The 26,898-nt window shown below is 47.7% G+C and overlaps 3 protein-coding genes across 4 annotated transcripts; 1 reads left to right on the plus strand and 2 right to left on the minus strand.

Moving 5' to 3' along the window:
• Positions 1-1,420: 1,420 nt before the first annotated feature.
• Positions 1,421-5,717, minus strand: LOC124676146 (thioredoxin M2, chloroplastic-like). Of its 2 annotated transcripts, none has more exons than XM_047212219.1 (2): positions 5,501-5,717; positions 1,421-2,049 (listed from the first exon to the last, which is right to left on the minus strand). In XM_047212219.1, the coding sequence occupies exons 1-2, from the start codon at positions 5,700-5,702 to the stop codon at positions 1,730-1,732; spliced, it is 522 nt and encodes a 173-aa protein (XP_047068175.1). In that variant the 5' UTR covers positions 5,703-5,717; the 3' UTR covers positions 1,421-1,729. The 2 variants fall into 2 exon arrangements, with proteins under 2 accessions (XP_047068175.1, XP_047068176.1); XM_047212220.1 differs by lacking the exon at positions 5,501-5,717 and adding an exon at positions 3,002-3,307.
• Positions 5,718-8,731: 3,014 nt separating this feature from the next.
• On the minus strand, positions 8,732-12,544 carry LOC124674635 (probable beta-D-xylosidase 6). Its single transcript, XM_047210678.1, has 6 exons — positions 11,855-12,544; positions 10,975-11,141; positions 10,802-10,899; positions 10,100-10,450; positions 9,603-10,019; positions 8,732-9,529 (listed from the first exon to the last, which is right to left on the minus strand). The coding sequence occupies exons 1-6, from the start codon at positions 12,527-12,529 to the stop codon at positions 8,931-8,933; spliced, it is 2,307 nt and encodes a 768-aa protein (XP_047066634.1). The 5' UTR covers positions 12,530-12,544; the 3' UTR covers positions 8,732-8,930.
• Positions 12,545-20,338: 7,794 nt separating this feature from the next.
• LOC124675279 (probable galacturonosyltransferase-like 3) lies at positions 20,339-21,510 on the plus strand. Its single transcript, XM_047211346.1, has one exon. The coding sequence runs from the start codon at positions 20,452-20,454 to the stop codon at positions 21,481-21,483; it is 1,032 nt and encodes a 343-aa protein (XP_047067302.1). The 5' UTR covers positions 20,339-20,451; the 3' UTR covers positions 21,484-21,510.
• Positions 21,511-26,898: the final 5,388 nt, after the last annotated feature.

The raw sequence follows: 26,898 nt of genomic DNA on the forward strand, positions 1-26,898 counted from the left end.
ATGGTGTACCTAATACTTGGGCGACATCTTCCTGGAAGAATGTGAGCCTCCCGCCAACCTGAACGGATACCGACCTTGACATGTTGTCTACCTTGGGCATCAACCAAACGGTGAATTGTTTGTCGAAATGCAGTTCGTGGACAGGTTTTGCGAAGGAGCATAACCACTGTGGATTCGGCGATAATTTTTTGCTGTGGAGTGAACATCTTGACTATCTTGTTTAGTCTGCAGGAAAAGATGTGAGTTGGCATAGGGAACATGCCGGCGGACACTCGTTTTCTTCGGGGATACATGGTAAGTTGTTCTTACGTGTGCGACCTTTTCTGCTTGTCCAAGAAGATCCGGCGGTGCTCATTGTGATGAACTGTACAAGATGAAAGAAAATGAGTCGAATGGTAAAATTCACTGAATGGAAGGTTTCAAAAAAGTCATGCTATCAGAAAAACCTGTATTTCCAAGCCTCGCGTGCGCCAGCTTAATGTTTGTTTTACAACTGATGATGAAAAAAGTATTGTGTTCCAGAAACTTGGACTGGGATAAATGAGTGTACTGGCTAGCGATGAAAGAAACGGTAGACATATATGGCGATTTGTATTTCGAAGTGTCTTACAGTTTGCATAGCGGTTTTTTTTACACTGGTGGCCGAGCACTGTGTGTATTGCAAACTGTATTGCAAGTAATGGGTGTGTAATAAGAATTTGAAACTTGTGCTCTCGGACAGCTGGGTTGGAGACGGCGTCATCTGCTTCCGTTTCCAAAATGTGATCCCAAGTGTACATCTGGTGAATTGTGATGTATATCCAACGACTGTTTGTGGGTGCACAGCTAGCCACCATGGCAGCCCACTATTTTCGAATTATGAAAATATAGTTTATAACAATTAAAAAACTGTAACTTTTACTTCTAGATGTTGATATTTTTTTAAAATATTTAGTTAAATTTAACTTTAACTAAACCTAGAGCACGAATAAACTACTCCCTCCAGTTTAAAATAATTTCCCAAAAATAGATGTATCTAGTCATGTTTTAGTATGTAGATACATCAATTTTTAGGCAATTAATTTGAACCGGAGGGAGTATTGTAAACGGAGGGAGCACGTAGGGATTCAGAGATAGCTCATCTTATAATTCGGAACCGACTGATAGCATTTACGAGGTAGGGGCATCTTCGTAAATATTGAAAATTCTAGATGGATCTTGGTTATGTTTGAAGAGCACAACTGTTCTAAAGCCCTACAGTTGTTTTGGTCAATTAATGATACTCTATTATTCCATCCAATCAGTGCATCCGCATCTCACCCATAAGCATCTAAAAGAGTGGACAGTTCAAAAATTAATAATCTAAAAGACTAGGACCGTATGAGTGCTGCGGGAATTATTCTGACATATAGGGTCTAGATGATCAAATAGTCGGGTTACGTGGGAAACAATCACACGAACTGATGGAAATATGTGATATGCTACAGAATACTGACTCTTTTAACAGTCCTGTCATATATATCTACAGCCCAAAAGAATGGTAACAATGGAACCAGGCTTTCATGAGACTTTCACCATGCGATTCTACTTATTATTGATGATACAGAAAGCAATTTACTGATACTATCTAGTATCTACACGCAGGTATAGAAAGATTGTGCAGACGGCGTCTGAGTTTCAGATGATCTGAATGTAGGACGTGCGTGGGATGCCAAGCGCTAACTCTGTCCAGGAGGTCCGTTCCGACATTTTACCTCTCGGTGAACTTCTCCACGCATGTGATCAGCGTGCTTTCGGGCACTGCTCCGATCACCGCGTCCTTCTTCTCACCGTTCTTGAACATCATCATGGTCGGGATGCTCCGGACGCCGTACTGGCTTGCTATGTCTGGGTTCTCGTCGGTGTTGAGCTTGTAGCATTTCAGCTTCCCTTCATACTCCTTTGACAGCTTGCCGACAATTGGGTCGATCATTTTGCACGGTCCACACCAGGAGGCCCAGAACTCAACGAGGACAGGAAGCTCGCTCTCCATAACAAGTGACTGCCATGTTGCCTTCGTGACGTCAGGAACTACAAAACAAATAGTCATCACGGTGAAAAACTGATAACACATCAATTGATGGAACTTTACGAATACAGCTTGAGAAAGAAAAAAAAAGGAAATCATTAAAGTTGAAGAGCACTATGAGCCCTAAATAAGTAATAAGATCATGCAGCCTGTACAAAATCATAGATTAACCAGGAACTAAAAGTTCATTACTGTGTCAAGCCCATGAAACATAAAGTGACCAAATGAAGAGATTCATATATATAAACTCTAGCTGTAGACAAGCAACATCACTGACAGTGTTTTTATGCCACCTACAATCTTGCACCGGCCCAAATTGGTCAAGTTTGTTAACTTAAGAGGATTCAAACACCAACGGAAGTAGAGAAAAAAAAAAGGGCACCTGGTCTGGGCCATCAGCCATATAGGCTCTGATCTCTTTAAAGAACAAGGCCAACCACAAATTAGATCAGAGAAATACAATTTAGATTGAGAAACCTTTTCATAAAGATCTATAAAACAACTTTTACAGGAACAATATCTTTAGCATCAGAAGTTGAATTGTTTTATGAGATTCAAATAAAGTGTTAAGATCATGTAGCTTGCCTAGAAGCATAGATTAACCAGGAATTTAAAACACAAACATAAATCCAACTCTAGCCTTCAAAAGGCAACATCACTGTCACATCCCCTGGCCGCCGGTGAGGATCAGGGCGTGAGGTAGATACAAAGTGGCTTGTGGTAGCCACCGGACCTGAAGAAGAAGACGATTCAGAGGAGAACCGAGAGGAGAGGAGAAGAGCCAGACGAGAGGAGAGACTTGCTTCAGTTTCAGTTTCTGTTTGATACCCTCCTCCCAGTGGCGCTGCTTCTTTTATCATCTCCACCACAAGCCCAAGCCCAAGTCCACCTGGGCCACAACCCATGACTGCTAGGCCCAGTGCAGCTACATCCACGGGTGTGACAATCACTAACAGTGTTTTATGCCATTGCATGCATGCCCAATGATCCTAGAATCCTCTACACCCATATTGGTTGAGCTCGGTAAGTTGGATTCAAACCCCAACAGAAGAACAAACGTAGCACAAGGTTTGCACCGTCAGCCATCCAGGTTCTAATTGCTACGAAGGGTAAGGCCGGTCCCTAAACAAGAACAGAGAAATTCCATCCAGACTGAGAAATATGTTCACACAAGATCCATAGAACCACCTTTACAGGAACAAAAATATCTTCAGCGTCACAAGGCGCATAGCATTTCCATGTATGATACTGATCTAGAACCGCTAGCTTTTCATTATTAACATACTCCCCCAGTTCACTATTATAAGATATTTTAGGTTTTTCCATAAATGCATGTATTTAAACGTGTTTTCGGCCCGTTATCTAGTCCGTATTAAAATACCCAAAACATCTTATAATACTGAATGGAGCGAATATAATGCTTCATCAATGTAGCACAAACAAGAATGGAATTGTCTTTTTTTCAAAAAAATTTACTGTGCTTTTTTATAAGATATCAAAAACATTTTGATTTACAAAAAGTAACGGCGCAGAAATATGAATGGACGACCATGAAATGCATATGTCCACATGCTACGCTAATGCCTTAAATACACCGACAGCTCAATTATTCAATCAAATGCTTCTTCATGACTGCAGTCAAACAGTTCATCCATATCTTGTTGCCTTCTTTATAGGTGAATAACTTGCATTCATTGACTATGTATGCACACTAGAATATCATGGTTGTAATGTAAGCCATTGAGGCTATGTGCTTCCGAGAGTAGAAAGAGTTTTAACATGGACAAAAACTGGCAAATGGCAACTCAATCACCCTATACACCACTGCACCCATCATAGACCCCTTGCTTTTCTAATTCACTTTTACGGTGTTCTCGAACAAATAAAATGATTTCCGTGGAGCGATCCCAGATTTGCTCATTTACGTGACACTGGACAACAAAACAGAATTATGCTGAAGGAAGCAAGTGATGTGATATACATACTGTCCTCTCAAGCTCAGTGTTGTGATCGAGCCTGTTTACTTAAAATGGGGTAGCGTTTGAGGCACTGCAATAGCAAATGTCCATTAAGCAAAAAAGGCAGATATGAATCCATAAATTCAACTACTCGTGAACAATACGCAATAACTCACATTTAACAGGTGTATGACTCCATATTTAAATTCAAGTGCCACTCATAAAAACACAAGCATGCCAATATTAGCAGGTCTATGATGTATTGCCCAATTTTGCTCATGCATACAGCTGAATGCAACAAAAGTGTGCTGGTCGCAAATCGAACGAATGAGCACGTATAGCTACACCGCGTTTCCTGCGTGATGCAGATGCTAAACATATTTATGAGCTTCCGTGCAGTCGCAAACTCTACATTTCCAGAATGGCAGACGCATACGTGAAGCAGGCACGCATGCAAAGGCCGAAGATAGATGTCGAGTGTTGCTCGTACAGAGTTGCTAAAACAGTAAGACCCACCGCACCGCTGCGCCACTGACACCTCAACATGGCTAGTTCCCCCGGACCAAAACGAGCTAAGCTTGTGACCCCAGTTCCACCACTGCACTCACCATAGGCCCTTGCTTTTCTAATTCACTTATGATGTTCTCGAACTAAAAATGATTTCCATGGAGCAACCCAAGATTCACTCGTTTACGCAACAGTGAGCAATAAAACAGAATTGTGCTGAACGAAGAAGTGATGTGAAATGGACTCAGTCCTCTCAGGCTTGGTGTTGGGATCAGGCTTGTTTACTACTACCTAAATGGGGCAGCGTTTCAGGCACTGCAATAGCAAATGCCCATAAAGCAAACACGCAGATATCAATCCATAAATTCAACTACTAGTGAACAGTCAACAATAACTCACATTTAGCAGGTCTATGATTTCACATTTAAATTCAAATGCCACTCATACAAACACAGGCGTGTCGATATTAGTAGGTGCATGATGTATACCCAAGTTTTCTCACGCATACAGCTGAATGCAACAAAAGTGTGATGGTCGCAAACCGAGCGAATGAGAAGGTGCAGCAACATCATGGTTTCTGAGAGATGCATGCGCTAGACATAGCACGCGCATGAGCTTCCGAGGAAACACAATCGCAGACTCTACATTTCACGGACGGAAGGGAAGATGAATACATGAAGCAGGCTGCAGGCACAGAGTCTCTAAAATCCAGAAGTCCGCAGCGGTACGGCACTGACACCTGGACATGGCTGATTCCCCGAACCAAAACGAGCTAAGCTTTTAAATCCCAGTTCGTTCCAACAAGGGGACTTGACTTCATCTCGAATCACACATTAGATCCGCACCGACGCGTTAATCGGATCGGTATTTCGCCACCCAAATCTCGTAACGGAGAACACGGATCAAGCATTCAAACAGTAGCACATGCGATTTGGCTAGCTGGGAAACCGATCGAGCTCGCGCGCGCGCGCGCGCGCGCGTGTATTACCTTGGATGGTGGTGTCCTGTCCCTGGACCGCGTGCACCACCGCCGACGCGCCGCGGCGGTTCCCGGAGACGGCGCGGAGGGCCGGGGACCGCGGGCCGCGGGCGGGCGGGAGCGCCGCGTGGCCGTGGCGGAGGGTCCGCGCGGGCGAGGTGTAGGCGGCGAGGGGCGAGGGCGACGCGGCGAGGGAGACGGCGGAGGCCATGGATGGGGATGGGGACGGGGAGGAGGGTCGGGAGTTCCGGATGAAGCGGGGCGAGAGCGCAGCGCGTTTGTTGTGATGCGATGCGCGAGGGGGACGGGACGGTTGGACGGAAAGGGAAGCAAGCAAAAACAAGCCAATCCAAGCGGGGCAGGCAGTTCTCCCTCCCGGCTGGATTGGATGTGGTGGCCGCGCCCGCGCGCTTCGGCTGGGCCCACCCCCGCCCGGCTGCCTCGGTGGCTGTTGGCTGTTGCTGCAAACCAGCAACTATGAGCTGGTTCGTTACTTGGCACGACCTGCCTCCATGGAACGGCATGGGTGGAGGAGAGCACAAACGTGTCATTTTCATGAATAAATAAGAAGTTTTCGATAAATGTCTAAGCAATCCTACGTTAAGTTATCAACATACGGGACTACTCTCCCGGTAATACATAACTCAAATATTCTGCCCCAGCTAAACACCATTGTCTTGCATCTTCTTTGGTCTTCTTTATAACCATGCCCACCGGAGATGAATGATGCCCGAAGACCACTTACATTTTGCGCATTCCAAATTTTTCACGAGATTAACACTATCAAAGAAGCCGTTGATTTCCTTTCCTTTGCTTTTTCAATTGCCATCTTTGTCTACTACTCATCTACAGACGATCCGGTTGCCCAAAGAGTTGGAGAGATGTTTTGAACATCACACCAAGCAAGAATTTCTTTCCAAATTCTTATGGTAAATCTACACTTGTATTGGAGATGTGATGTCGATTCTTGAACTTGGTTACATAGAGGGCGATTTCCACAATTCGGCCACTCTCTCTTCGCAAGACAGTCCGCCATCCAAATCCTATCTTGCATCACCACCATGTGAAGAATTTATATTTAGGAGGATCCCAAACCTTCCAAACCGAGGTGTTGAGGGTTGTGGTGGTTAGGCCTTCAAATTGCATTTTGTATGTGGGGGGACTGAAATTTTTTCCATCCTCCGTGAATTTACAAGTGATTGTATCTTGCACATCATGTAAAAGATAGATGTTGGAGAGCGACTCTCAAAGAGCCACGAATTGTTGAATGTATTCCATGTCCAAACCTTGTGAGATATCAATTTGGTTGATCAAAGAGTTGTCATCAAGAGCTTTCCTAACCGTTCATTTTTTTTTCTTTGATATCTTGTATAGTTTGGGAGCAATGTTCTTTGGGCATTAGCCATGAAGCCAAGGAGAGGACCAAAATTTGGTACTCTCTCCATTTCCAGTCGTGGCAAAAGTAGCCGCGGCAAAAAGTTCTCGATCTTCTTCATTGCAAGGATTTCCAAGCCCGATCCACGCTTTTCTCTCATCAACCCATTCAAAGCCATAGCCATCTTAAATGGAGAGCGGTGGCAAATCTTTCAGGGTGAAGAATACCAAGGCCTCTAAGCCTGGCGGGATACCTTTTCCAATCAACCTTTCATTTTTCACCGGTGACCTTATCGCATCCCGCCCACAAGTATGCACGAACAAGCGCAATAATTTCATGTGTGACCTCTTTAGGTAGGTCAACATAATGTGTGACCTCTTTAGGTAGGTCAACAGAAGTGATGTGGTAGATTGCTTGGGATGTGAGAGGATGGCTCTAACTAAGACTCTTCTACCAGCAATGTTGACATTCTTCCAATTTCAGGCTATCTTGTCTTCAAGATGTTGTAGGTCCTCTCTCTTTAGGTAAGTAACGCTCAAAGGTAATCCCAAGTGTCGCATTGGAAACTTTATTCTATGGGCTGGGAAAACTAGAACAACATCATCAAGGTCTATATATTCACATCTAATTGGCGCCACAACACTTTTTAAATAGTTGTCCTTAAGACCGGTGACGTCTCCAAAAGGTAGCAAGAGTAGATGATAGGAAAGCAATATCCTCCTTTATTGGGTTCACAAAGATTGCGGCATCAGAGACATAGAGGGATGTATGTGCCACCGGGGTTCTCCCCCTTTTTTCGAAATGGTGGGAATAGCCCTAGGCCCCAGCCTCTGCATTGAAAAGATGCATACATCTTTTTTATTGAATTATTCAACAAAGTACTGACAAAAAACATACCAAAATACCCAAAGCCACCACGCAACATCTACACACCCGACAACGAGTGAAAATCATGTTAACATGGCCTTATTCCCTAGAAAACGATGGAAACTCCCATCAACTAGAAACCGGGAGTCGCATACCCCGAGACACCCACTAATCGAAACCGCTCATCCGGTCTAGTTGACTCTTTAGAGAGCACCCATCAACTAGCAACCGAGGTTCTTCCCCTAAGAGCGTGAAGAAGTCAATGCTTGCGATGTTGCCTTCGCAAGGATATAGTTTGATGGGGTCAATTGCTAAGACAAATAGAAGGGACGACAACGGGTCTCCTTGGTGGAGGCCTCTACCATGCTTTATGGGGTCACAAGGCACACCGTTGAGAAGAAATCTTGATGTTGATGTTGAAAGAAGTGCCCACCCCCAATCACAAAATTTTACCGGGAAGCCACAATGTCTAAGAAGGTCCATGAGATAATCCCATCTCACCGAGTCAAAAGCCTTTTTGATATTTAGCTTGAAGAGGAGGCAAGGTGTTTTGGAGCGGTGGGATTTTCGTGCAAGGTTTCTCATATACATGTAGTTGTCATCGATGTTTCTTTTCTTGATGAAGGCAGTTTGAGCATTTTAGACTAGGAATTCCATGTGGTGGTGGAATTCCATGTGGTGGTGGTGGGGGTGGGGGGTGGGAGCCGTGAAGCCATAATTTTTGCAATGCACTTGGCTATGGCGTGGATTAGGCTTATAGGCCTAACATCAGTTCTTACACATTGTTTTGAGCATTTAAGACTGCGCTAGCATCGTTTTCCTTTTGAGAATTTGGAACCTGAACCTAATGTGCGGCAAGGCGGTGAAGCACTGCCAGCAGCCCAGCCTTCGACGGAAAGCAGTGTGCGCCACAACAGATTTGTGACGTCTGTTAATCTTGAAGACGGTCCTTGTCAATAACGAACAATGGTTTCAGAACTAGCAGTGTTCATCAAACAAGACAGAACTACACTGAAATTTATTGCTTGCAGTTTTACTGCAATCAGTTCAACCGTACACGATGCACCCAATGAATCTTTACAACAATTTTGAACAGTTGTACAGGTGTCAATCCGACTATTCCAAATCTGACAGCTATAATGACATGTGTGGTGTAGTACATGGTGTATTGGTGTAGTAGCATGTACCACTAGCTTGTCATGCTTCGATGACAAACTCATGCTCTTCATCCCCTACCATCAGATGGTGGGATCCCAGGAGCAGCACCCTTCTGCCTTCAGTGTTGGCTGCGCTCATAAGCTTGCAGGGATCTACCATGATCTCCACACTGGTTGATCTGCCAGCGGCTGTGTAGACGCGCTCAAAGGCAACCAACTGTTTCAGTGGGAAGCCTGGAGCGATAGACTTTGATCTCGCAAAGAGTAGCAAAGCATGGCTCCCATCCATGGCGCCATCGTTGGAAACCGATATGTGGACAGAAAATGTTAGGGATTCACATGACGCGATGTCTTCAACCTGGACGTAGTCTAGCCCATCCCTCCTTGTGTATGCGGGCTTCCTACTGATGAGGCTTGGGGATGATGAACGTGACAGGCTAATTGTCCTGGGAGCCCCTACGATGTTGTATGAGTACTTTGAGTAACTCAATCCATACCCAAAACCATAAACCACATCTCCCGTGTAAAACCGGTATGTTCTTCCAGGGTAACCGCGTGAAGGGTCGGCCCTCATGTTCATATCAGTCATTGGAACAGTGGTGAAGGATTCAGGGTACCATGTGATAGGCAATTTTCCTCCTGTCAACACAGCGTACCAAATTAGCCACCATACAAGTTTTTCATTCAGACCACATGTAAATTGTTTACTGACCTGGGTTGTACTCTCCAAAGAGAATTTCTGGGAGAACTTGTCCGCCAACTTCCCCTGGATATCCGATCCACAGGATGCTTGCAATTCTTTCATCGTGCTTTGCAAAAGAAACATCAACAGGACCACCACCCGTGATAACCAACACAATGGGCTTCTTTGTTACACTAGCAACGCTATTTACGAGGTCCATCTGCTTGCCTGGAAGGAGAAGGCTCACTCTATCAAGATCTTCAGTTTCCTGAGTCAGGTTCAACCCAGCAATCACAACAACAATATCAGCTCTCCTAGCTGCTTCAATGGCTTCGCCAAATCCCTCTGTTGAGTTACAAGATACATCCTTACATCCAGCAGCGACGGTTGTTTGCGGAACAAAGGCTTTCATGCCTTTAAGAAAGGTGATAGGGTCACAGGGAACACCTGAACAAAGTGAAACATAACATTAGTTTATGTAGGATAGAAAAAATAAGGGGTGTTTAAATGAGTCCAGTGATTCAGACCTGTGTAATCTCCACCCATTAAGTATGAATCAGCTGCTGCTGGTCCAATGATAGCAATATGACTAACTTCACTTCTCTTGAGAGGCAAAAGGTTGTTATCATTCTTCAACAAGACAGTACCCTGCCTAACAGCTTCTGTTGCGAGCTCCCTGTGCTCCTTAGTGCAAATATTGCTGGGGCCTAGTTGAGTGAACCACTGATTTCCACTGGCTTTATCAAAAAGCCCAAGACGTAACTGAACAGAAAACAGATTAAAAAGAGCACGGTTGATATCTTCTTCTTGTATCTTTCCTGTCTCAAGTGCCGACTTCGTACGCAGAACCAGGAAAGATCCACAGTTGATATCCATTCCTTGAAAAACAGGAATCAAATTCAGCATATAGTCCGCTTGGTTGAATGATATACAGAAGGTGGTTGAAGAAATCTATTTCGAGAAGATATTGCACCTTCCTCGTGCTAATTTTGGCAAGGTGTTCAGTACAAATTTTGTTATGGGAAGGTATCAAACTAAAAGCAGAAAGTGGAAGCCTCGAAATGGAGTTCAGATTAGTTGGACTCAATAATTTATTTATGTCACTAATCTTTGTTTATTTGTAATGTTTATTAAGCTGAGAAATCAAAGTCCTAGTCTAGAAAGACAGCAACATGTTAATAAAATCCTAATGTGAAGTTCTGAGAAAGAGAATGTTTCAGGCCATTTACCAGCCTTAAGAACAATCGCTACTGAATCTTCATCTGAAGTTGTGTATGACTGGTATTCGCGAATAATCCCCACAGCGTCACAGTCAGATACGATATACCTTCAGAAATAAATGAGCACCGATATTAGTTCAAGGCTCATGCAATTGAGAAATTCAAAGGAGAGCAAGTAGTACCCTTGAAATCCCCATTCATTCCTAATCTTCTGCAGTAGATCTTTGCGCGCGCATGCTGGCACACCATTCACCTGGTTGTATGAACACATCAAGCAACTTGCACGCCCCTCCTGGATGCAGCTCTTGAAAGGAGGCTCGTATGTGTCCTCGAAATCTTGTGCATTTACCTAGCAACATTGGATGCACCATTTAAAATTGCACTACAAGTTCAAAACAATTCTTCACCAGATCCCAATCTAATATTTTGATTCGTAATCGGATATATTGTTCAAACAAGCATCTCCGTCAATGAATATAAATGTGTTAGCTCGCGGCTGGCACACATTTGGGGAGTACTTAGTTCTAACTTTTCAGTATCACTGACTCATTCATTCCGCGGTTTTTGGGTATGTAAATACTAAAATCATCTGTATGTAGTATAGTTTTTCTGTGCATGGACTGGCAGAACAATGTGCTAATGTGTGTCTGTTTCGGTGATAGGATCTGAGAGTTGTGATGTCAATGTACCATAATGTCTTAATCATCTGAAGATTATATCCCGTAAAATTCGAAAAAGGTAAAGAGGGTTTTGCCAAAGCTGTGATGTTGCTGACCCCTAACTTTCCATGTAGCACATGCAGTGTTTGTACGATTGTGGTTCGGGATGTTTGGGTCTGCACATGGTGCCTAATGTCTAAAAATAGCCTGCTAATGTTATGTAAGTTCAGAAAAAACAGCCGTATAATCAGTTCATCGTGGCTGTTTTAGTCTGGCATGCTTAATCAAGTGAACAGCCAACATTATTGTCTAGTACTAGTAAGTTAGGTACTGTGCAAATATCAGAATGACCTTTGATAGTATTTGAAGAACACCAAAACATTCATAGGAGCCAATGCTTCACCTTGGCATTGAAGGTGTACCGCGTGAAGGTCTCCCATTTCTCCAAATCGTAGGCGACGTAGTGCTTGCAGCAGGCGGAGAGCATCATCCTGCCTTCCTTGGCGTCGCCGTACTCGCCCTGGAACCCCTTGACGTACTCGACGGAGTAGGCGGCGATGACGGCCGGGTCCTCACCGGGCGTCTCCTGGCCGCGGCCCCAGCGAGGGTCGCGGAACACGTTGATGTTGGGCGCCCAGTAGGTGAGCCCGGCCTGGCCGGCGTTGTGCATGGCGCGCGCCTCCACCGCGACGGCCTCGGCCACGGCGCGCCACAGCGAGCGGTTGAAGGAGGCGGCGGAGAGGATGACCTGGGGGAACATGGTGGCCCGGGCGACGGGGCCCGAGGAGAAGTTGACCCCCGGCCCGTTGTCCGCGAGGCCGTGCAGGGACTCGGACCACCACTGGTAGGGCGGCACGCCGAGGCGCGGAGCCCCCGCCGCCGTGTTGGAGAGCTGCGCTATCTTCTCGTCGAGTGTGAGGAGCGAGACGAGGGCGCGCGCGCGGGCGGGGAACGAGAGCGAGGCGTTGCAGAAGGGGTACGAGTTGGCCGCTGCCGACGCGCACGGGTACGCATTCGGCGGCGTGGCGGCGCCGGCGCCGGCGACGGTGAGCAGGAGGAGGAGGAAGGGGGGATACATGGCGGGGAATTTGGTCGAACACTTGGCCTGCTTGGCGATCGCGCCTCCATCATATAGTCGTCAGAAGTACAGCTCGGAGGCCGGAGGGTAGTGGATGATGGATAGCTTGCTGAGCCGGGCCTCTTGTGAGGATAGTGACAAGGGTCAAAGCTATCTGCAGCAAAAAAAATCTTTCTTTTTTCCTCACGAGCCGCCAAATAGCGTGCGAGATTGGGTCTCATTTCCCTATGGATAAGTCATATGTATTTTGGCTGATTGTGTTTTTATATGGTTGCCAAGATGCTTGGTGTCTCTCTCTTCTTTGCGAAGTGCCAAGTAATGATAGTTCTGGGTTTTTTTTATTTGTTTACAGTTGAGCACTGACATTTTGTGTTCAGATCGACTGATCGAGTACTGACAATTGAGAAAATTAGTGCTGAGTGATTCCTTGTGCCGTGAGATTATTCGGCCCATTTTCCTACTCCTTCCTAGATATTTAGGTTATTTCGTCTAAATGCATGTGTCTATACACGTTGTAGAGCGTAAGTTTACTCATGGATTCATATCTAGTTCACTTTAAAATATCTAAAGGTGTTATATTAGTAAACATAAGAACTACTTTTTTCTAACATTTTTTGTAGCCCATCTATCACGCGGATGTGATTCAACATTTTACCTCCACCTTATAGTGTTCAATGGGTTTTATAAGGTGTGTCAAATTAGGAGGCGAACCCTTGGTCACACATGGTATGCGTGCTGCCATTTTGATGTCCATAAATTTGATTATATAGAACTAAAATAAAATCATAGTTCTTGCGGAAAGGGAAGGGATGACCCAATGAGGGTCCAGTGGGAACTCAGGCCCACTCGAATTTCTAAAATCCTTTGAGATACTTGAAAACATATGAATTACTTAAATGTTCAAATTTTAGGTGCACTAACTCATTATGCCCCAGCTTAAATTATTTTCAGGGTTCACCCCTTAGAGTAAGAGGTGCCCCAAAGTGATTAGTTTGTCCAAGTCCGTTGCTTTGCCACCTTCGAACATGGTTGGATTGTTCTTGCACCGTATTTAATTCATGCATAATAAAACTTTGTATAGGGTCCAGACTCGGGACTTAGAGTATGCTACTCCTATGTTTACAATCACTTTGGGCCGTGTGTTCATTCAAAGTCAAACTAAAGTTGACCAAAAATTAGGAACATTATCATCATCTACAATGTAAAATCTATAGCATTAGAATAGTTATAGACTATATTTTCATATCATATGCATTCAGTATTATAGATGACGATAATTTTTCATATATTTATAGCCAAACTTAGCAAATTTTGAGTTTGAATAAAGCTAGAAGGCGAAGTAAACAAAAACAATTGGAGTATAAGGGCTTAAATACTTAGGTGGTAGTGGAAGCCACAGAGCCAATAAATCCGCTTCCTCCGTTTCTAAAAAAGGTGACTCAACTTTATTAAAATATGTATGTATCTAGACGTATTTTAGTGAGTAGATATAGGCAAACTTAAGTAAAGTTGAGACATTTTTTTGTGAAAGGATGGAGTAGTTTTTTTTTCAAGGAAAAGAGCTAGCAACAGCCTTTTTTCTAAATAGAAATTTATAAAACTAACAAACGGAAGCAACATAATGGCACACGGGCCACATATTTTATCAAGCAAGGTTGTTTCGTGAGAATAGAGAACTACTATGACACACACAAAAAAATGAAGAAACTAGTACCCAACATTCCAACAAGCACGACACAACATCACAAGTACACCTCGCCAATGTAGGAAGTGAATGGCAATATCATTCTTTTTTATGTCTTCTACTCCCTCCGCTTCAAAATAATTAAAATCCTTTCACGTTTGTCAAAAATTATAAGAATTCTATAGCATCAAATATATATAATATAAAAATATATCGTATGATGAATTTCATAGAACGAAAATGGTGTGGTACATATTTGATGTATTTTTCTACAAACCCGGTCAAACTTAGGTATTTTGAAGCAGATTTGGAAGCTTGGGATTATAAATACAGGTTTATGAATACTTCTTTACATTAAAGTGGATAGTGAAGTTGTTCAATGAGAGTGCATGCAGTCCATAGAAACAGATTATATGCAAGAAATTCTTGAAGTGGATTATTTTTTTGGATATCCAAAAGTGAGATTTTCAAAATTTAAAAATGAAGGACTCACTAGTGCTTACAAGCATTGATGAGTTTGTAATGTGCAATGGTTGATAAGACATTGTTACCTTAGACGTGGCATGTCGTTTAGCTAGAGAAGACAAGAGAACATGTTATACAATAGATTATCTCCTAGTCACATCTCTAGCATTGATGTTTGCATGCTTCTAAATTATGGTATGATTAAAAATACACTAAAAACATTTAACAAAGAAATAAAAAACTAATATAATAGAGAAACATGTTTTTATCTACCTTCTTAAGAGAACATCTCTTAGCTAAGAGAGAAGATAGCGAAAATCAGTTTTGAACCCGAGCTCATATTCTCCTGGTTGAATGAATAAACCAAGAAATATCAAACAAAATTTTAAAAATCTAAAAATCGTGTACAATGAACATGAACAAGTGTTCTAGCTGTACACCAAAAATCTTTGAAAAAAGACCACTACACATGTCTTTTCTCGGATATTTTTGGTGTGCAATTAGAATACTTGTTCATGTTTATTGTATAAAAATTTCAGATTTTTTAAATATTTGTCTGCTATTTTTGTATTTAACCAGGAGCATATGAACGCGGGTTAAGATAGCTCCTCTTTCCCTTTTCTCTCCTTCAGCTCAACTGTTGTCCTATGTGGCATTGATAAGATAAAACTATTATAGATGCCCTCATAAATTTGTGAAGGTTAATAATAAATATCAACCAGAAGCATATTGTAAAAGAAGGAAATGCACAGAAGAACGATGATTAGTGTGTTTGAGGCCTTGAGGGCACCTAGAACAGAGACACTCCAACAACAAAGTAAAATGTCCTAGCAAAAGGGACGCAGTGCCCAATCTGGTGGGGCTAGAGCCTAAAGCAAATGGTGCTAGCCGAAAAAGCCATGGAATGGAACTATGGAAGGGAGCACATGCCAGTAAAGTTCGCTTTGGATTTATTTTATTGGAAGAAGAGAGGTAATTTCCGAAGAGTGCGAGTGCATTCACTTTGTACCAAATCGTTTGGTATTTGCCAATTTGACACTTCACGTGTGATCCAGAAAAAAATGTTGCTTTTTCATGAGATTTCCCACCCCTTTATTTAAATAATGATCTGCCGCTTACACATACTCTCGAGTCATCCGCGGAGCTAGAACTATTCACATATATGCAATGAATACTCAATATTTTCCACACAAAAAATCAGCATATAAACTTCTATATGCATGTATATACATGTTGGAGTTTTTCTCTACGTGTTAAATCAGTAAAATATAAAAATCGGGTTGTCTGGAGACCTCCCGAGTCTAGGTGTTTCAACCTAGGCCAGTTTGAGCTATCACCGGGCATTTCCCCTTTAGTTTGGGCAATCGATCCACCTCAGCTCGTGTATCGAAGCGACCAAAGGCATCGAAGCACTTGACGCAAATCGCTACTCCTTGGCCAGTTCATCTTACTTGAGGCCTCACTGAATTTCCGATTGATCTCAGCGACTCAGCCTTCGCCTGCCAGCGTCTTCTGCTTCTCTACGCCCATGCGGCCACCTGTCGTCTCTCCTTAGGCGTCCACCCAGACGGCCAGACACCGACGCTTCGCCACTATGCCACTAAGCCTCAAGAGCCGCAGAAGACTTGTGTTGGCAGAGGCTAAGTCGATGTGATCTATCGGGGATTCGGTGATGCCTCAAGAAAGACGAAATGGCGAAGAGTAGCGGTTTGCATTGCACGCTTCGATGCCTCTGCTCGCGTTGATACATGAGCTAATGTGGATCAATGACCCAACAAAAGAGGAAATGCCCGATGAAAGCTCAAAATGGCACAGGCTGGAAAGGATTGACTCAGGAGACCTCGGCAAATCCTATACACCGTCCAGGTCGGCTGCTACCGCGCGCCGCACACCCCCAGCGTGCGGCATGGGCCGGCCTGGTCGGCCCAGTTCGCCTATTTTTTCTGTTTTATGTTTTCTTTTTCTTTTTAATTTTCCATTTCTATTTTTTTGTTTTGTTTATTTTTATTTTTGTTCAAATTTTATAATAGTTTAAATTCAGAAAATTTTCGAAATTGAAAATTGTTCAAAATTCAAAAAATGTTCAAATTTTAAAAACGTTCAAATTTGAATACCGTTCAAATACAAAAAAAGTTTAAATTTGAAATTCGTTCAAATTTGAAAAATATTCAAATACAAAAAATGTTCAAATTATAAAAGCGTTCAAATTTGAAATCGTTCTAATATATAAAGCGTTCAAATTTGGAAAAATATTCAAATTCGAAAAATGTTCATAACTAAAAATGTTAATTTTTGGAAAAAAACAAATTTTAAAAAATGTTCAAATTTAAATTATGTTCATATCCGAAAAAATTCAAATTTCGAAAAAAAATTAAATCAAAATCTGAACATTTTAAAAATTTCAAAAATTTCGAATCTGAACAGATTTTGAAATTTTGTTCTCCGATTTTTTTTAAGTTAGATATTAAAAAGGAAAATATTAACAGAAAAGAAAAAAACAAAAAAAAGAAGAAAAAACGTACCTACCCTTAATGGGCCACGGGCCAACTCACCGACCTGGTCGCTGGGGTGTGCGGTGCCCCGTACATGCCGACCAGGTCGGTGTACAGCAGCCTCCGGAGACCTCTGGACAGCCCAATTTTTCGATCTTTGTTGTTTTAACATGTACAGAAGAACATTAACATGTATATACATGCATATACGAGTTTATATACACTGATTATTTTTGCTAAAAGTATTGGTAATCCATTGTACTAACGTGACAAGGAAGGCCTTGGCGTGGATCATCTGGCTGTATAGGCTGTAGCCCACCGTCAAACAGCGGGGCCTCTGGGCCTAAGGGCATCTCCAGCGGCGCGACGCAAATGGTCGCTGAGCGACCGTTTTCGTCCGCCGTGACCGGAAATGCGTCTGGGCCCTGCTCTAGCCGGGCGACGCAAAGTGACCGTCCCGTCCGCGGAGACGCAAACCTGGCCCAAATATGCGCCAGGTTTGCGTCTCCGCGGACGCTCGGCGGTCGCGCCGAGTGACCGCCGAAAAAGACGTAGGGCCCGCGCGTCAGTGGCAGCGAGGCCGATATAATTCCCGCCACTGGCCATTCCCCGCGCGAAAATGCAAACTAGACCGGCGCGAAACATTCCAGAAGCGATGGACGTCCTCGCCGCCGCAGCCACCACCATGGATGCGGATCAAACCCTCGCCGCCGCACCCGCCGCCGCCCCACACTCCCCGTAGCCACGACCGTAGCCACAATGGAGGGTCCGCCGGAAGCAAGCGGGCCGGCACCGGCGGCGGCCGGGAGAGCAAAGGCGAAGGCTGCAAAGAAGGTGCTCTCCCGGAGGAGAAAGTGATCGAGGCCGCGAAACGTCGGCTGCCGGCGCAGGAACCGAGAAGATGAAGATTTCCGCGGCCGCCAACCAGCGGGCGTGGCGGATGCGGATCAAAGCCGGCGTCGTGCAAGTAGCCCTCCATCCGACCTTGGCGGAGGGCTACATGCTCGTCAAGAGAGAGGATCGCCGGCGTCGCTCCTCCGTCCTCGTCGGTCGGCTCGGTAAGTTCCCGGCTGCGTCCCGGAACTCCCGCTCCCTTGCGGGGCCACCCGGCGTCGCGGTTCGCGTCCGGCCTGCCGCCGGTGGAGTTGACCGGGGCGGCGGAGCAGTTCAACGGGGCGGCTGTTCCCGACCTCAACCGGATTCCTAGAAGCGGTGACTCCAACTCGGGCGCGACACAGAAGACGCGCCAGGTGCCGGAGGAGAGCATGCCGCAGCCCCGCATCCTGTTCAACGAAATGGCGCCGGCTGCCCCGACGATGGACGACCCGGTACGTGAGCTCTCTCAATGTGCGCGTTCGCCGTGTTTCATGCGTCTGACGTCCGGTGATTCGTAGGAGTATTGGAAGGACCGCCGTGAGGCTGACATCCAGGAAATTATCTTCGGCGGCGGCTTCGTTCGCGGTGATCCGGCAGGGACCCCGCTGGATGACTGGGAGCCAACGGCAGATGAACGCGCGGAGGACATCGAAACCGCACGCCTGTTCGCCACCCAGCAGACGCAGCCAACACCCGTGTCGGTGGACGACTTCGACGATGCGCCAACAAAGCCTGCGAAGAAGAAGGGGGAGAGCCACAAGACACAAGGCTTCGTCGACGAGGAGGACAAGTGCTTGTGCGAAGCATGGCTTGCATCGAGCAATGATTGCATTAATGGCGCGCAACAAAAGGGCAAGGTCTATTGGGCCAAGGTCTCGCAGACGAGTACAACGAGACCAGGCGGCACCCGCCCTACAATATCACAAGCCCTCGGACGTTAGAGTCCCTCCGAAAAAGATGGAATTACATCAAGCAAGAGACAGCCCAAGTTTTGCTCGGCGGTCGAACATGCTTGTTAACAACCCCGTAAGCGGCGCCGGCGTCATGACAGTGGTAAACACGATAGAACCATCATCATTCAACACTATGTGCATCATTCTATGTACATCATTGGCGGCTATGAATGCAGGTATCCCGCGCCTTGGAGAAGTTCAGGGCGACGCATAAGAAGGGCTTCCATATGGTCCATTGCTGGAACGTGCTCAAGAACGCCAACAAGTGGATGACAAGCTATGCGGCCTACAACGAAGCTGTGAGGAATGGGACAGCGATCAACCTCGACGGCGAGGACGACGATCAAGGCCGTCCGGCCCTTCCACCTCGTCCACGAGGCCACAAGGCTACCAAGGCCGATCTACGGCGGGAGCGCGAGGCCCTTGCGTTCGCCATGAGCATGGAGAAGATGATGGCCGACAATCGTGCCGCCTTGGCTGCTAGGGATGAGAAGAGGCGTCCGGAAAAGAGGCCGCAGCTGCCATCTACCACAACCTCGCCAAAGAGGTAATTGAGGTCCAAAGGCGGACGCCGAGGCCAAATTGCTTGACGCCGAGGCTAGGAGGATGGACGCCAAGGCCAAGATCCTTGCGGAGGACACTAGGATCATGCTAGCCGACTTGAGCAGCGTCGACGACGACACCGGGGCCTGGTTCATGAAGAGGCGCGCCGAAATCCGCGCGCGAGACGCCTGATCGCCGGCGCCATGCGCCCATCACCTTGGCCTCCTTTTGGACATTTTTATTGCTGCACAGGCCTTGTTGTGCCCCTTTTGGTCTCCACTTTGCGCAGTCCGATATGCAAAGTGGGGTGAACTTGTTTGAGCCCTCAAAATGCGGCTATAAATTTGGTGCAAAAGTTTATGCGTGAATTCTGGCATGCGCCCAAAATGCGTCGCCCCGCTGGAACCAGCCCCAAACGCAAACGGACACGCGACCATTTCCGCGTCCGCCTCGCGACGCAAACGAACGCCCGCGAACATTTTAGGTGTCCGAAATGTGTCGCGCCGCTGGAGATGCCCTAACCGGCTAACAGCTAGCACGAAAAAAGAGAGGCCGTCCGTTCCCGTTCCCATGGCCATGGGGGCCGTCCCGTCTCTTGCCAGTAGTCTCGCCTTCTCCGTCCAAGTCGAAACAAATTAACCGACTAGGCACCAGCCCAACGTCCGGAAAAAACTCAAAAAATCCCAACGAGAAGTAAATCCACGCGGAAACCTCACACGTCGCCCTCTTTCCAGCCTGTCCGCCTCATAACTCTGCGTCATCTCATCTCGTCTCCACGACTCCACCGTGCCGACGGTGCCCGTGCCCATCGATATTCCATTCCCCCGATTCCCTCCCCTCTTCTCTCCCTCCCATGGGAGGGGAATAATTATAGAAACTACACTCCCATCTGACTATCCCCACTCCGCAATGCGCCTCCTCGCCGCCGCCGCGCTCCTCCTCCTCGCCACCGCCCTATCCGCCGCCGCCGCCGCGGAGCTGCCGGAGTTCCGGGAGGCCCCGGCCTTCCGCAACGGCGCGGGGTGCGCAGGCACGCCCACGATCCACATCGCCATGACCCTGGACGGCACATACCTGCGGGGCTCCCTGGCGGGCGTCCTCTCCGTGCTCCGCCACGCCGCCTGCCCAGAATCCATCGCCTTCCACTTCGTCGCCTCCTCGGCCTCCCCTCCCCGCCGCCTCGCCCGCCTCCGCGCCGCCCTCGCCGCCGCCTTCCCCACGCTGCCCGCCGCGATCCACCGCTTCGACGCGCGCCTGGTCCGCGGCAGGATCTCCTCCTCCGTCCGCCGCGCGCTCGACCAGCCCCTCAACTACGCGCGCATCTACCTCGCCGACATCCTCCCGCGCGCCGTCCCGCGCGTGCTCTACCTCGACTCCGACCTCCTCGTCGTCGACGACGTGGCCCTCCTCTGGGCCACCGACCTCGGGCCCCGCTTCGCGCTCGCGGCCCCCGAGTACTGCAACGCCAACTTCACCTCCTACTTCACCGACGCCTTCTGGCGCCACCCCGCCTACCCCGCCGTCTTCGCCAACCGCTCCCGCGCGCCCTGCTACTTCAACACGGGCGTCATGGTCATCGACCTCGACCGGTGGCGGGCCGGCGACTACACGGCCAAGCTCGAGTACTGGATGGACGTGCAGAAGCAGGAGGCCCGGATCTACGAGCTCGGCTCGCTCCCGCCCTTCCTCCTCGTCTTCGCGGGCGACGTCAGGGCCGTGCAGCACCGGTGGAACCAGCACGGCCTCGGCGGCGACAACGTGGCCGGCCAGTGCCGGGAGCTCCACCCGGGCCCCGTCAGCCTCCTGCACTGGAGCGGCAAGGGGAAGCCCTGGCTGCGGCTCGACGCCGGCAGGCCATGCCCGCTCGACGCGCTCTGGGCGCCCTACGACCTGCTCCGCCGCCAAGGCGCGCGCGACGACCTCCTCGCCGCCGTCGCCTGACTGACGCCCGCATCGCTTCAGTAGTCGAGTTCGGATCACTGTAGAGTGTCGACCATGACTCGTCGGCCTGGTTGCGGCGTCGCCGTCGCGGCTGGGGTCCGTGTCGGTGGTGTGACACGCGCACGCCGGCCCTCGTGGCCTCGGAGGACGACAGGCCCGGCACGGGCCCACGGGGACAGATTTATTATCGCTTTGGTGAAGTGGCTCTATCGGGCATTGAACCCTGGGCCCATGTGTCGGCGATGGATGCCAAGGTTTTGGGGAGAGTTTTGGGTGCTGAGATGCGACGAGATCTTCTATCAGATGCAAGCCATAGGTTGTGTACAGCTGTTATTTCTTGCCCTGTTCGGGAAATACTTTATTGATTTCATTCGTTTTCGGTTAGGAATCGTTCAAGGTGTATTGGATGTACCAACATCGTATACTAGTACTATCACATTATATCAATACTAATAATTAAGAGAATAATTTCTGGTATGTCTGCATATATTGTACTATCAGTATCATCATCGTAGGTTAAGAGGAGCCGAGGGAACAACGCGTCATCGGGGCCTGAGATTGTAACGTATTTTCTTATGTTCATTGAGACTTGGAGCAGCTAAACTGGATGTCGTCTTGTGGCGCAAATCTCAAATCTGGACCTCCAGATTTCAGGAATCTGATCCGACTTTTCCACCACTTTGGCTTAACAAAAGCGTGATAGATCCCGGATGATTTGTTTAGTGCGTGGTTTGTTGCCATGTGAATGGCCGGTTGCCAAGTGCTCGAGTGGATCTTTTTGTAAAGGCGTCGAGAGATCATTTGTTCTCTCGTCTCGTGCCCGAGAGACCAAAGAAAGCGGTTCAGACTTCAGACGATCACTCGCTCTCGCTGCCTTTTCTCACCTGTTACCCTCAATGGCTGGTAGTAAAAGGATGTTCACTCGAGTGTGAGAGTGTGATGTTGTCGCCAGGTGCTTGCTTTGTGCAGGCTTAAATCAGAGGATGGCAGCGACATGTAGCGTAAACTGAAGCTAATTTTGATTTTGGAGGCAGCCCGGACTTCCGTGAGAGCAGCACATGTTAGAGCATCTCCACTCGTCCCCCGAGGAGGCCCCCGGCGAGCGTTTTTTCCATCCGGACGGCGAAATTCGGCCCAGTCGCGCCCCCGGTTCCTCGTTTTCGTCCGGATTTGGGCCTAAATTCATCCGGCGATCCCACGCCCCCGGCCCCCGGGAGCTCTCGGGGACTCCGGACGAGTGAAAAGCGGGGAAGGGCCCGATCTGTCGGTGACTCGACGCACGAACCCCACCGCCACGTCGCTCAAAATCTCCCCCACCCCTCATATCTCTCTCGCCGCCGGCACCACCCGCCGGCTTGTTGCCCAGATTGCGCCGCCACTCCTTCCCCACCTGCCTATATTCCGCCGTGTTTGGACGACAGCCTATCTGGCTGCTCATCCGCCGGCCTGTTTTCCGGCCTGCTTGCTCGTCGTCGCTCGCGGCTCGGGTTGCCTCGACCACGCCCGTCAGGTGTTCGTCCATTTCCCTCGCCGGCCATGGACTCGGACGAAGAGGAGGAGCAGATGTTCGTCGAGCTTATGCAAGAAGAGATGGCAGCGGCCGCCCAAGACGACGAGCACATGATGATCCTTGGTTGCTTGGCAAGCATGTACGCCGGACCGGCAACTCGTCGGCGTGGTGGGTCGGCACGAGGTCGCCGGAAGTGCAAGCCGAGACAGCGACCGGAGGGCTACTGCATGTTGTACGCCGACTACTTCGCCGACAATCCATTGCACGGTGAGAGTGTTTTCCGGCGTCGTTTCGGGATGAGCGAAAGCTATTTCGCAAATTGTGTATGCCATCCGCCACTTTGATCCCTACTTCGGATGCAAGGCGGATTGCACTTGGTTTGGTTGGATTTTCGTCACCGCGAAGTGCACGGTGGCTATGAGGATGCTTCGGCGTATGGAGCTCCCGGTGATACTGCGGATGACTATCTTCGGATGGCGGAGTCCACCGCCCTTGATTGTTTCTACCGGTTCCGCAGGGCCGTCATAGCAGTGTTCGGGGACTATTACTTGAGATCACCCACTGTCGAAGACACTCGGAGGATCCTTGCAACAAATGAAGCTAGAGGTTTTCCGGGGATGCTTGGAAGCATTGACTGCATGCATTGGCAATGGAAGAACTGTCCGTTTGCGTGGCGGGGAATGTACAAGGGTCACAAAAAGGCTGCACTGTGATACTTGAAGCGGTGGCTACCCATGATCTTTGGATTTGGCACTCTTTCTTTGGTATGCCTGGATCCAACAATGACATCAACGTCCTAAACTGCTCCCCGGTCTTTTCCAAGCTTGTTGAGGTTCATGCTCCCCCGGTGGACTATGTGATCAATGGTCGGCACTACAACAAAGGATACTACCTTGCAGACGGTATCTATCCAAAGTGGGCAACATTTGTGAAGACGATCTCCAACCCTAGCACCCCCAAACTTTGCGAGTTTGTCAAGAAACAAGAAGCTTGCCGAAAAGACGTCGAGCGAGCATTTGGTGTCCTACGAGCAGAGATTTGCTGTCGTCCGGTTCCCCGCTATGACTTGGTCCAAAGATCAGATGTGGGAGGTGATGAACTGCTGTGTGTGCCTACACAACATGATTATTGAAGATGAGCGAAAGCATCCGGTTCCTCTGGCTGAGCAACAAGCACCATATGAGAGAGAGGGTCCTCTTGCACGGCCCTAATCACCGAGTGCCTCCATCATGGGCCGCCTTCATTGCTATGCGCCAGGAGATTCGAGACTCTACAATGCACCAGCTGCTGCAAGATGATCCGGTGGAGCACATATGGAGGCTCCGAGGCAACGCCAACGCCGACGCCAACTAGTCTGTCTTAATTTGTTTGAAAAATTGTGAAATTTGTGTGCTTCATTTGTTTCAGCACTTGTTAAACATTGTACTCGTTATCGCCGAATTTGTTTCAGCAATTTTCGTCCTCTTGTTTGCCCAACTTGTTAAATTTTATGTTGAATTTGTTTGAAATATGTCAAATGGTCGAGGTTGGGGGTTTCCTGCCGGGGGGACGGCTGGAACTTCGGCGCTCCCCACGCCAAATCTTCATCCAATCCGGACGAAAATTTCGCCGGATTTGGGCGTGGGGAGCGCCAACGAGTGGGGATGCTCTTACCATCATGAGCTTTGTTTGGTATTTGACTGTTTGGTGTCGAAGATTGCTTCATTGCGCGGTCAGGCTAAATGGTAGAAGTTCATACACAGGTTTGGTTGATTACGGCCATCTGCCCTGATAACTGAAGATATCTTCTGCAGGGTGCAGTTAGAGTGCTTGTTTCGATTCAACTGCAAGATAAGTACAGTAGCAAAAACACAGGACACATGCACGGTTGCTGCATCAAACAATGCCACTCGCGAGGAGACCAAGAACTTGGCAGCGGAGCACGGTTGCAGTGCTCAGTTTCGGCAGGCGGCGGACGAGCCGTCCGGTGTGGCGAAAGGGTAATTCAGAGCTTCCGGTTCAGCAGAAAGGTACTCCAGAGAAGCTCTTTCGTCTTCCTCCACATAGTAGACGCCGTTTGTAGACCTACAGTGTTGAAAGAGCAAACTATTGCAAATCTCATCCTGATCATCATGCGGGCCTGCCTATCTACAGGGTGGAAATGTTCCACCGACAGTCTCGGGGTTTTAACAGGGCATTGAATTATGGACAAGCAATGGCACGTCGCAACGCGTCCATGCCACACCGACACGCACTTCAAACTGCATATGCTTGATTGGTTGCCCACAACGTCTTTTTCTTCGCTCCCTAGGGCAATGCAACGCTTGTGCATCGCGTTTGATCGCCTGCATCGCATTGCAACATAGCTGCAGCCTGCAGCTTGTTTGGTTGTTTGCATGAGCTCCCGTGGTGTAATGTCTGTGTTAGCCGTGGTTATCTTACCTCTTCTATGGAGGTCAGGGTGCGGATCTTGGGCCAAATAGCGGGGGGGGGGCGAAATGGGCTGGTTTTGACCATTAGATGGGGCAGTGGATTCTGCTAGGCTAGAGGGGCGACGGCCTATTTGGCCCTCAAGAAGATCCGCCAGTGATGGAGCGTCTGCACTATGATGATGCACAAAACTTTCATTTATTGAAATTATTCAATGGAACCTTACAAGAAAAAGTAAAGATCAAACTGAAGCCACCTCACTAACGATAAATATTGCAACACCTACAAACTTAATAAAGGGGGTGACAGTGTCGGAGCCTCATGCCATTGGCGGACGCAGCGGGGGGGGGGCGGGGGGGCCGTGGCCCACCCAGAAATTCGGCCCGCCCAGGTTATACTCCATGGAAAAAAAAAGGCCGATTAGCATGGACCTGGAGGAGTCGTGGATACTGGAGTCGAGGTCACGCGCATCGCACTCGCCCCGAGCGGCCGAGCCCCCGACAGCCGTCACCCGCCGGCCTCGCCCGCCCCCCGCCGTCGCCCGCCGCCCCGCCGGCCTCACCCACCGTCGGCCGCCGGCCTCGCCCGCCCCCCGCCGTCGCCCGCCGCCCCGCCGGCCTCGCCCGCCCTCAACCTCCTCAACTCTGTTTCTCTGCCCGCCGTCGCCCGCCGGGGCCCGGCGGCCTCGCCTCGCCCGCCCTTCACAAAAGAGTGAGTGGACAAGAATAAGAGGAGTTGTCGCGGCCTTTGAATCATTTAACTTTGTTTTCAATCTCAACTTGATGCTTGTTATTTTTGGCTACACAAATGACTTGTCTATATCTTTGCAAAAGAAGGATCAAGATATTCTTAATGCAATGGTGCTTGTTGGATTGGCAAAGGAGAAAATGAAGGATATGAGGTCATCACTTGGATGGGAAAGATTTCTTGCAAAGGTGACATTCTTTTGCAACACTCATGGCACTGAAGTTCCTTCCCCGGAATCTAATTATGTGGCTCATGGAAGATCACAACGGTATTATGAAAAGCAAACAAATGATGATCGTTATAGAAGAGAAGTGTATCTTGGCGTTGTTGACCAAGTTATTCAAGAGCTTGACAATCGGTTTGATGAGGTTAACATGGAGTTGCTTATTTGTATGGCGGCTTTGAATACCGTGAATTCATTTGCTTCTTATGATGCACAAAAGGTAATGAGACTTGCTCAATTCTACCCCAATGACATATCAAGCATGGATTTGTTAAGACTTGAACCCCAACTTGAGATCTTTATTGATGACATGAGAAAAGATGATAGATTCAAATGTGTCAATCATCTTGGTGAGCTCTCTATTAAGCTTGTTGAAACAAAAAAGCATGTTGTTTATGGAGGTGGCAATTTGGCTCATAGGAGCAAATGCTCTCATTATATAAAATAATTAAAAAACAATTTTAAAAATGTTAAAAAATTCTGATATAAATTTGTTGGTGTACACCTTGACATTCTATGTTAGTGC

Source organism: Lolium rigidum, chromosome 7 (genome assembly GCF_022539505.1).
Source record: "Lolium rigidum isolate FL_2022 chromosome 7, APGP_CSIRO_Lrig_0.1, whole genome shotgun sequence".
Classification (NCBI taxonomy): Eukaryota; Viridiplantae; Streptophyta; class Magnoliopsida; order Poales; family Poaceae; genus Lolium; species Lolium rigidum.

What these genes read in the sequence shown, in the direction of transcription:
- LOC124676146 (XM_047212219.1), bottom strand. Translation starts at nt 5,702, where the DNA reads ATGGCCTCCGCCGTCTCCCTCGCCGCGTCGCCCTCGCCCCTCGCCGCC. An exon ending in ACAGGACACCACCATCCAAG is followed by an intron (nt 2,050 to 5,500) that starts GTAATACACGCG and finishes TTTGTTTTGTAG; the next exon opens with TTCCTGACGTCACGAAGGCA.
- LOC124674635 (XM_047210678.1), bottom strand. Translation starts at nt 12,529, where the DNA reads ATGTATCCCCCCTTCCTCCTCCTCCTGCTCACCGTCGCCGGCGCCGGC. An exon ending in AATGAATGGGGATTTCAAGG is followed by an intron (nt 10,900 to 10,974) that starts GTACTACTTGCT and finishes TTATTTCTGAAG; the next exon opens with GTATATCGTATCTGACTGTG. An exon ending in CTTTGGAGAGTACAACCCAG is followed by an intron (nt 9,530 to 9,602) that starts GTCAGTAAACAA and finishes CTGTGTTGACAG; the next exon opens with GAGGAAAATTGCCTATCACA.
- LOC124675279 (XM_047211346.1), top strand. Translation starts at nt 20,452, where the DNA reads ATGCGCCTCCTCGCCGCCGCCGCGCTCCTCCTCCTCGCCACCGCCCTA.